Raw genomic sequence first — 11,180 nt, 5'->3', positions numbered from 1 at the left:
TACGTTGATTAGCCATCGAAAACTTATTATGTTGTATTTACTGTGAACTGAAAACAGTCAACAGTGATTTTCCTTCTTTTTCATTCCTTTTTTCTTATCAGCTGCACTAGGATCACTACGTTTTAGCTGTGGAAATAAGTTTTTTGACTATCAGACACAATCACAGCATTTTAAGCTATGTGTCATGAAGCAAGATTAGCAATGTCTTAATATAGTTCTTCTAAAATGATCAGTCGGCTGTAAGGCTGGTTGGTATTGATCTAGATTTCACGACTCAATTCACTCTTAAATCAATTCCAGTCTGTTTCAGAAATGGCTCTGATTGTGCTGCTTGCACTATCAGTGCTTGGTTTTATACCATCTCGCGCTGGAGAGTGTGAGTGGGACGTGAGGCTGTGTAAAACCGAACCGGTTTCCACTGAAATGTACTGTCTCCGGACTGGAGGCATGGATGTGCGAGATCTGGACCCTGTGGAAATGCAGAAAAATGTAAGCTCAAGCTCTTGATATTAACAAAAAAAAAGAAATCTTAATTTTAATTTGTATTTATTGTGCAGTGAATGTTGTGTGTGCATTAAGTTACATAATACTCTGCTGTGTCTCACAGATGGGATTTCCATATTACCTGAAGCTAGACCTGCAGTGTGGCTTTAAGGTAGTAAAATCCACTCCTATCTAGAGGTCTGATATATCGACTTTTTGAAATAGATAGCACTTGTAGATATTTTTGGAGCTGTAAGGAATCTTTAGGAATGAAAGGCAAAAGTTAGAAGCACACATCAAGCAAGAAAAATAAGTTAAAATTAAAAAAATAGATGGATAGGACTGTTTTTCGAGACTTTTTTCAATTATCCAAACCTGATGTGCAGCAATGTATATTACTATTGTTACATTTATTGGGTGTCTCAGGAGTCTTCAGGCAGAGCCGTGCTGGAGGACTCAATAACTGGGTTGACTCCAGAAGCGGTTGTTTCGTTCCAAGAGCCCACACACCCCACTCACTTCAGACCGCAGAGACTTGAGGTGGAGCTGTCAGTGGCTTCACTATCGGACAATGGTGTGTGTAACATTTCTGCACTTAGTAATGGTTGTGAATATAAAGACATTTATTTGTGTTGGTGGTGTTGCTGGTGTGTGTTTGTTTAGCTACCTGTGGAAGTGAGATGTGCGAGTTTAGCTGGTACGCCCCAATGCCCATCATCAATGGGTCAGTGGTGTACCGGGTGAAGGTAAAATCCATTGAAATGGGTTCTCAGCAGCTGCATGAGAAAAGGTGGGTGTATATTTACATGTATCTGTTTGTTTTCATACATTATTGTCTGCATATAATAACCTAACTCTGATTCTGTGATGGTGAAACCTGCGGGCAGTTTTGCCCTAAATGTGAACGGCTACATGGTCACTACAGAGAAGGGAGAGAATGAAGCATCCTTTGGCACTGAGGTGAGGTCAAGGAGCAGATGTACAGTGCCAGATACTTTACATTCACAATGACCTGTTTAAGAGGATGTCATTGACAATATCAAGAGCAAGTGATATAATGGAAAATATGATTTGAGGAATTTTAATAAAGTTTTGCCCTCATTTATTTGCATGTGGTGTTTATTGTGAATAGATACAGGCTATAGAAGACGTGCTGAGAGTTGGTAGTCCATCCCATCCACTCTGGTCTGTAGTGGACCATGCTCCTGTTCTCTTGTTGCCAGGAATACCAGGCTTAACAGCTGTGCTCATGACTGCTACTGAGTTCCAGCATACATCCCTCATAGAGGTTGTCCTTAAACTGGCACTGTATCCATAACATTTGCATATCGAGCCAGTGCCAATCTTTAAATTAATTTAAATGTGCATGTATAGGTGAGTCTAAAGAGTCCATTAGGCTCTCGGGAGTGTCTGCAGGTGGAGTCTTCTATGATTCAAGAAACTTTATCTACAGAGAGCTCATTATTTGTCATACACAATCAAGAGCTTTACCGTTTCCTAGGAAACTATTCTCTTCTTCCCCTCAGAGTGCCACCATCAGGTACAACAGAATTTATGCGGGTGTCTTTTCTTTTCATCTTGTTAATCATTTTAGAGCGCTGGTAATATATTTGTATGTATAAATCTGTATATACTCTTATGAGAGTTCAGCAAAGACCAGATTTTATGCTTTTAATGGAGGTTGAATGGAAAAGAATGATAAAAGGGCTTCTTTTCTTATTCACACACATTTAAGTGCAGTATTTTATTCTGTGAGAATGCACAGAATGATTTTTTTTCTTTCTTTCTGTGTTTATTATAAATTAGTCATCCTTGTACATAATTATTTTTTCATGTTCATAATCTTTAATCAAAAACATAAACCTCTAGGCTGGGCAATTATCCCTCCCCTCCAGCAATCTCAGCAATTATGCCCAAAAGGTACTTTGGTTTTTGCGCATATGGTATGTGTACAGTGTGTGTGACACAAATTTCATTATCAGGACAGCACACGTGTCACTGAATGTGCACAGCCCAATTTTTCTAATTTCAAACAATAACAATCTATTCAATTCCAGTTAGACAAAGTCCTGCCCTACATTTTTTCTCCTTTGAGAAGCTCTTTCACTTGTATATACGTCACAATAGAAAAAAAAAAAGAGAGAGAATCACATTGCTAATTGTGGTATTCAATAATAGCATTTATGTTCTGTAACATGATGCATTTCAAAGCAAAACTGAGTATTCAATTGAAAATAATATAGAGTGGGATTTTGTATATTGTGAAGAGTAGGCTTTTGTTTTCTTTATGATTTTTGATTTTATTGTATGGGTAGAATAATCAGATTATTACATTTTTAATGAAATAGTCTGAAAATATTTTAATTATTTTAGAATAATGGAGGTGATGCACAATAACGTAAGGGATATTTATTAAAAGGGTAATTTTGTGTTCATGTCTTCAATGACTCTAAAACATCTCTTTTTCATAGATGCATGGGAAAAGCTATTAAGTGCAGTCTGTGTGTCTGGATTGGTACCAGTGAGTGTTCCTCATCATGGTAGAGAGTACTTCTATGTTCTGGGGGGAGGCTTGCAGAGTGGAACCCTGTACCGTGCAGAGGTTTACGGTCAGATACTGAACTATTTTATTCTCTCTGATACAACACTTTTCCTCCAATATAATTTTGATTAGGCAAGCTATCAAATGATAACCCTCATCCTGACTGCATTCATAAGCTATCTCATTTTCTCCACTAGATGGTGATGTTACATTTACAGAGTTGGTGGATTCTATTGGATTCACCGCATGCGAGATTGTGGCATTTTACAAAAACCTTAAAAGAAGCACTGTGAACAGTGAGTGTATTGTTATGAAATGCACTAACCTAAATCTCTACATTACGTTTTCTTTTCTGGTTTATTGATTTTCATATAGATCATATGAGGCCAATTCTTGATGTGTTAGTTGTTTAATTATAAGGATGTAATTATACTGATGTGGTCTTCTTCTCCAGACCCCGGTTGCCAGGTGCGCTCAGCGGCCCAGAATGCCCAGACCGATGTAACTGACATCATACTAGTAGAGCTGCTTTTCCATGAAGATCAAGAGCATTCTTACATACTGCTCACCTTCGGTAACATACTGCTGTACATTACATACAAACGGGTGTTGGTAGCCTAATGATTTTACTTCTTTGGTGAGCTTTTGATAAACATCACATTAATATAATATAAGCAGTTTTCTTAGCCGTAACCCTGCAGTGACCCGAAGCATTTCATCTTTTCCTTTAGCGTACTGTAACATTGGAGAATAGGTTTCTGCTTATACAGCTATAAGATTATACTTGTTTACTGTAAGCAGTTTAAAGAGAAATTATCGAATTTCCTACTCAAAGCAGAAGACCGTTAGATAGGAGCAGAGGCTGCTTGTCTGAGGTGGCCATGTGGCTCACAGATAATTTTACTCAATTTCTGCTCATTTGCAGAATGCTCCTTCCTTGTATAGATATACATTACAAAATGCCATTACTTAAGCACAGTACAGTAGCAGTAGTACGAAAGATGGGCCCTGGGTCAAGATGACCACCTCCACCTCAGTTTTTTCTTTCAGTCATAAATGGCACAAAATCTCATCTCAACACATTTGACAAATGGCTTCGCTCTTCTTAATTTTGTCATTTCTTCTGAACATCAGCATTTGTAAGATTTAGTCAGTTGAAAAAGTTTTGAAGTTAGTTGATCTGATTTTTGTGATGATGATGATAGTGTAACGTTGAATTTTAAAGATTTTTTTCTATTTGTTAATGACACTAGTCCATATTGTGACTTGATTTAACTGTACTGACCTACTTTAGATTTATTCATCCACAATTTGACAAATGTAACTGACATCATTCTAGTAGAACTGTTTTCCCATCAAGACTGAGAGCGTTCTTTCATGCTGCTCACTGTGACATTGTTGTGACATTCCACATTATACAGTAAACTCCATTTTTATTAATGGATTCTGTGATTTTGCCTGCATTTTCCACATCATGGAAACCATAGGGCCCTGAATATATTCAAATATGTTACAATTTAAAAGTAAATGCATGTTGTTTGTAAGGAAGGCATCTTCCCCCGTCTTGCTCTATTATTGAGAACTCTGTTCACAAATCTGTCACAAATAAAATCAGAAATGGATTTGACTTGTTTTGTTTCCTCACAGATGGTGATTTCCAGATGACTGAGATTTTACCTGAGTTCATCCTTTATATTCAGAGGCAACGTAAGCACATACACATTTTTATGTGTCTGTGACCTAGCGTGCATGTGTAGATTAAGTGATGTGAATCTGTTTTATGTGTGTGTGTGTTCAAATTAGACTGTATGTATGTTTTGCAGGTATTTTATCATAATAATAAAATGTGTTTACAGTATTTGAGTGTGTGTGTGTGTGTGTGTGTGTGTGTGTGTGGTGTGTGTAACAGGGCACCAAGAGACAAGTTCTTTGAACCTGAAATTCAATGGAATGACGCTTAACCCCAGCACTGGAATTCTATACATCTGGGGAAACTCACTCATCTTCTCTTATATTCTTACGTATGTGCACACATGTGCATTAACACTTAAAAAAAACATGCATTTACATAATTATGTTAACATGTTTTTGTGTGTGTTTGTTCAGTTGGGAGGAAGAGCAGAGTTTTTGGCACGACAGTGGATTTCCTAGTGACCAGATGATAAAATATTTCACTCTTTCTTATGATGGAACATTTGTCTTTGTTACTGAACAGGAGGAAGTGTGTATATTATTATATGATTTTGAAACAAGAATCTATTCATATCCAGAAACAAAAGCAAAGAACAATTCTTAATGACACATTTTCTTTTCTTGTGTTTCTCCCTGGCTGTGGTGGGGTCAAGAAAGAACAGATTCTGTGTTTCGTTTGCGACCATCTCAGGGCTGGAATGAGTTGTCCCATCTGCAGGCTCTTTCTGGTGATCACAGCACACTCACAGTGTTTTATGATGGAGATAAAGAGTTACAAGAGGTGTGTACAAGCACACTCACAAACAGCAAATACCCCCTGGAACTGGGCTACAATATGAAAAAAGTTCATGAATAATAACACTATGACTATGCGCACATTTATGTATGCGTGTGTTTGTATGTGTGTGCAGGTGCTGTACACAGTAGACTTGGATGGGAAAGGCTCTGTTGTGAAGAGGAAAATCCCAGTGGTCGAGATTTTGTATGACAGTCGTTTTGTTCAACTTGTTTCTGAGTGAATGTGCATTTGTTTTTTTGTGTTTGTTTTTGTTGTTGTTTTGAATTATTATAGTAATATTGTAATTTTTGATTTTGATTTTCTAACCTGTTCATCTGATGCATCTCTCTCTCTTTCCCACATAGGTCATTTAGTCGTCTGCCATTCCTGTCCACATGTCCCTTTGACCTAGAGTACAGTGTCCCTCATATAGAGAGCTTTAACCGATTGCAGCGGTACTCATTCAACCCCCAACTAGTGACGTCCTCTTCTGAATTACACCCCACACGTTCACTGGCTCTGTACCAGGGCCTTGTCTACCACCTGCTGCAGTTGCATGCACAATACCTCATGGTATTAGTTATACCATGTCCAGTCACTATAAATCAGGCATATATTTATACACTGTATTTATATAAATTGTTATTGTAGATGTACTGCCTGTCAAAGCTGGTGCTTATTTCAAAATAATGACTTTTATTTTAACATTTCCCTGTGGACATCACTTTCTGCTGCAGAGCAGATTTTAAAAGACAAATCTTCATATACATATGCTGCCCTTATGTAGTTACATTGTAGTGGAATTTTGTATTACTCCTTCCTTTTTTAGGTCATTGGAGATCCTAAAGAGAGCCCCATCTCACGCATGGTGCACTCATGCAATGGTGTGCTCTATAAGGTGACAGATTTATTTTTTCATTCTATTGCAAATAAACAGTTTGCCATTATACAGTTTAAAAATGTAAACAAAAATGCAAGTTAGAACAAAAATATATGTATGAAGAGTTCAGATGCAAGTTATATCTTTCAGGCAATTGTCTGAGTATTTTTGGTGGCAAACCTAATAGAAGTGTCATTTTACCATGTGTGTTCTTGTTGTGTTTCAGGACTTTTGTTTGTACCTGTCATATAATAATGTGTCAGGTGTTACCACAGACAGCAAAGGACACATAACGGCCAGACTTCCAGACAGAGTTTACCTGGACAGAACAGCCTCATTCTCATTCTCTCTGTTCATAAGAGCCCATCAGCTCACCCTAGAGTCCATCGGTTAGGAATTGACATATACACTTAATCTAATGCTGAATGATTTTCTGCCTGATACTCATTTTATGCATTCACAATTGTGCCGATACATGAGAACCAGACCATTAACTGTATTCAATACATATACATATTTTTCTAAATTTGAAATCATAATGAAGTTCAAAAAAGGTGATTATTTTCATATTAGTTTTATGTATTGACTGGCCTGCTAATAATATGTGTTTTGTTCCAGGAGAGCGTGCTGTAAATGACATCAGAATGTTTGCGAGGGTCCCTAATTCTAAATATCTGAGTGTGACTCTCCAGAGATACGTGAAATTGAACTATGGAGGAGTGCTTTATAAGGCACTTAACCTTACCCCACATAAACACCTAGCTACATCAGTTTGTACTTTAATATTTTCCTGAGTGTTTGTTCATCTGTTACTCGGATCTTCTGCTCTGTTATCTAGGTGACGGTGACTGACAAAGGCATGGTTGAAGGTCAGGTGTTTCCAGGAGAGAAACTTTTGCCTTTCAGTGTGTTGTTTAGGGTCAGTGTTAAAATATCAATGATGAAAATTTACTGATTAAAACAATGCAAAAATTAATGACTGGCAATCAGATTTGATATTGATATTGTAGATGTCAAACTAGATTTGTATGGTTTGTGTTTATTTGTTAATTTTCAGATTGGCATTTCACCAAGACAGTGTTTTCAGCAGACTGACCATGGGATGGTTCTCAGTGTAATGCTCATACATCTTTACTCTTTTACTCTGTTGTTCTCCTCTCCCTTTCTCACTCTTTGAGGCTCATTTTGTCATGTTCTCTCTCTTAGGGTCTGCAGAATTTGCCTGTCTATATTGGTTGCCCTCCTGGTAACCGATTGGTGTTTGATGCCAGTACTGCTGTGCTGGAGGCTGTACGGCTCAACAGAAGGAACTTCAGCTGTTTGAATCCGGACCCAGTTACACCCTGTTTCTACTATAAAAACTGTAAGATCCTGCTGCCTGTCACACTTTCACTCCACATGGACTTTTCAGTCAGCACTGTTTCCCTTAGTTTGTTTACTATAGACACTCATTAGTTTCAGCTGTGCACTAACACCTCATTTATTCATGTATTGAAGTTCCACAGTTTCAGTTCTTGTTTGCCGGGTCTCATATCTATTATGTGTTGTGGTGCTTACTTCTCTGTTGGATTTACTCTCTTTGGATTATTAAAGACTGCCTATTAGTTTGATTTTTCTTCTTCTTCTCTTCTTTGTTTATTCCACCCAGGCATGACAGAAGACCTGACCTAGAATAGATAAGCAGTGTTTTGTGATAGTGTTTTTGATTGTTTTTCGTTAGGTTGTGTTTTGGTTGGTTTCTCCACTGGACCTTTGTTTTCAGTCAACACCATTTTTCTCACTCTTTCACTATCAATCATCTCATTATTAACTCATTTGTTCATGTTTTTTATTTTGTACTGTTCTCTAAGGTCCACTTATGATGTTATCAAGATCAAAAAACATAATTTGTAAGTAATAGGCTATTTTCTGTCCTATTTTTAATCACCCTCATCAGAACACTGTTTAAATAGGCGTGATGGATTGTAGACTCAGAAGCAAATACCCAATGCTATGATTGGCTAACAGCTGTGTATGTTGACATCATAAGTCCTTCACAGATGGACACTGCAGCGATTTAGGTTAAAAACACATAGGCTAAATACTCATATCAAATGATCTGTTTAACAGACAAAGCAATAGTGATCACATAATAAAACCAGTTACTCACACTTGTGTGTTGCGACATTACTGTCGGGTCCAATATAGTCAATAAAATATCGTCTTTCTGTTAAATTGTATTTTTTTATTTTTTTTTAAGTGTCGAATTGTGCATTGTTCGTGTACAAATCCACGATAAAATGAAGTGAACAAAGGACTAAGTTCTTACTGACGTGGTGTGGAACTTCATTCAAAATAAACTTCACCCACTCTTTACTAACGCTGGGATCAGAAAGAAGTCAATACAACTTGATACTGCACAGTGTCTTGCTGTCTTTGGAGCCATCTTTATCGTTTGGTTTCTGTGTAGACCTGCGTTTGCCTCTCTTGTTATTCATACTACATGCGCAAATCGGTGGGCGGTGCTAATCAGGCAGCGATGTAGAAGCAGGCGTTGATCTTCTGCAGAGGCGGTGTTTAAAGACTGCTTATTAGTTTGATTCTTTTTCTTTGTGTTAGTATATTCCACCCAAGTGTGACACTGCCAGTAATGATTCAAGACAAATAACTTAATATGGATCTTTACATGACTCTTCATGGGATGTGATTTTTTCCATACTCATAAAAAATTTAATGTTACATCAATTTTACTTCAATGGGAAACGGCAAGTTACAAAATGCTGTAAAACCTTTATATTCTGGATTTCTGTGTTGTCTATATGACATCCATTAAAGCAACATTATAGCCTGTATGTGACCCTGGACCACAAAACCAGCCATAAGGGTCAGCTTTTTTTAAACTGAGATTTATACATCATATGAAAGCTGAAGAAATAAGTTTTCCATTTATGTATGGTTTGTTAGGATAGGACAATATTCATTATTATTATATTATGAGATACAACTATTTCTACATAAGACAGCATTACACAAAGTATAAACCTATTTGATTAAACATTGTTTAGGTGTGTTAAATATTTATTTCGAGGTATTCAAGCTATTATTTTTGTATAGTAACTTAAAGAGTAATTAAAGAGTCACTCTCTCTATTTCTCTCTTTCTCTTGGTAGTGTTCTTTCCCATCCTCCTCATTCAGGATGTGGTCCTAGGAGAGTCTAGGAAGTTTCTTGGCAGGTAAAGCTCCTCATGATTTATAAGAACAGTCTCAGAAAGTATATTTCATGTTGCATTTTCTGTTCCCCAGATATCGTGAAGTGTTTAGGTATTACAGAGTCTGTGTGTATGTTTTTTAGCTACACTTTTAAGATAGTTGGTGGTGGTCCTCACTCAAGGAAGAACATTCAGCTGTACACACCTGAAGAGGTTCTGAGGTATAACAGCCTCAATTACAGGTACAAAACAGCAGATTTCAGTCACTTTATTTAGTACAGCATCACTTTTCCCACAACTCCAGCAATATATTAACCCTCTGGGGCCTGAGAGTGTTTTGTGGGCCTAGAGAAGTTTTGACATGCCCTGATATTTGTGTTTTTTTCAGCTGCTTATAAACACATAAATGGCTTAAGTCTAATAACACTGTAATCGGCACAAACTGGGCTACAATAATATGTGAGCAGCATGTATGTACATGATTGTGTTTTTGAGAAAGCAACGTTTATGTGTGGTTAGTGAAAAACTGCAATTTTGAAGTCACTGAAATAAGGCAATAAAACACCTAGAGAACATTTGTTCACAAGACTTTTGAGAACAGATTTTGAAGCCTAGAGTTTTTGCTTCAAAATGATGTGAAAATCATCTTGATTACTCGCTCACAGAAAACAATAGATTGATTTAAATTTTTGAAGACACTTTTTGTGTAGGAAAGGTATATGCGAGAAGGCGTCAACTATCATGCATAATGCTGTGATTCACACCTGAGAAGACAAAGGCCTGCATAATGAGCTGCATAATGAGCCTTTCAGCCAGGTGTGTGACTGAGAGAGAAGAGTTACAAGAAAGAATATGAGGACAAAATTATTATTTTTTTTAACTACATTATTAACATTATTGTGATGGTCACTGATACTAGTACTAATTTATAGAAAAAAGAACACAATTACCACATAGCACACATATTATCAGTGATATTTACAGCTTACTTGATACATTTACACATTTACAGGATCCCGGGTATAACACATTCAAAATACTTACACCAGAGTAGATATTTATGAACAGAAGCTTAGTTACATTCATAAACACAAGAATGCTTTGTATGAAGGCCTATACAATATATATAGTTATAAACATATGTGGCTATATTCGTGAACAGAGAGTAGCTCAGTAAAGTTTTGTCTAACCATTCTTACTGACATTAGGCTAGCAACAATATTTTTTTATATCGTATTGCTGTTTATGTTATATAACATAAAAAAAGAGAGAGAAAAAAACATCCTGGCATGGTGAGACATTTAGATGCTGTGAATGAAACTTTATAATGTTTCACCTGATTATACATTTAGTCAGGAATTATAGTTTGAAAAAAGTCTAACTAGTAAAATGTGTACAGGCTATGTGAAAACTAATACAAGTAGGATAATAAAAAAAAGACTTACTCATGTTTAGGATCTCTGCTTGATCAAGCAGCTGAATCAATGATCCAAAGCTTCTTGGCGAGTCACAGCGAGTCTTTTCTGTGGTGAATTCAGTCTCATTCCTCTCAGTGCGAAGTGCAAAGTAAAATGTAAAGAACTCGCTGCTTTGTTTGTTGTTATGGGGCGTTTACC

The 11,180-nt window shown here is 36.8% G+C and overlaps 1 protein-coding gene across 2 annotated transcripts; it reads left to right on the top strand.

Annotated features, from left to right (window-relative positions):
* Window positions 1-312: 312 nt before the first annotated feature.
* Window positions 313-9,881, top strand: LOC109045687 (cation channel sperm-associated protein subunit gamma). 2 transcript variants are annotated; one of them, XM_042748300.1, is made up of 25 exons: window positions 313-489; window positions 608-655; window positions 910-1,057; window positions 1,147-1,273; window positions 1,371-1,443; window positions 1,616-1,771; window positions 1,858-2,023; window positions 2,955-3,092; window positions 3,223-3,321; window positions 3,480-3,599; window positions 4,673-4,732; window positions 4,935-5,046; window positions 5,132-5,246; window positions 5,355-5,498; window positions 5,629-5,699; window positions 5,861-6,068; window positions 6,325-6,393; window positions 6,602-6,764; window positions 6,994-7,106; window positions 7,214-7,294; window positions 7,433-7,489; window positions 7,582-7,738; window positions 8,226-8,264; window positions 9,525-9,588; window positions 9,708-9,881. In XM_042748300.1, exons 1-25 carry the CDS (start codon window positions 313-315, stop codon window positions 9,838-9,840), a joined length of 2,838 nt encoding a protein of 945 aa, XP_042604234.1. In that variant the 3' UTR covers window positions 9,841-9,881. The 2 variants fall into 2 exon arrangements, with proteins under 2 accessions (XP_042604234.1, XP_042604235.1); XM_042748301.1 differs by lacking the exon at window positions 8,226-8,264 and having other exon boundaries at window positions 9,708-9,880.
* The last annotated feature ends 1,299 nt before the right edge of the window (window positions 9,882-11,180 follow it).

This window comes from Cyprinus carpio, chromosome B21, assembly GCF_018340385.1.
Source record: "Cyprinus carpio isolate SPL01 chromosome B21, ASM1834038v1, whole genome shotgun sequence".
NCBI classification, from domain to species: Eukaryota; Metazoa; Chordata; class Actinopteri; order Cypriniformes; family Cyprinidae; genus Cyprinus; species Cyprinus carpio.
This window is presented reverse-complemented; position numbering and strand designations above follow the sequence as displayed.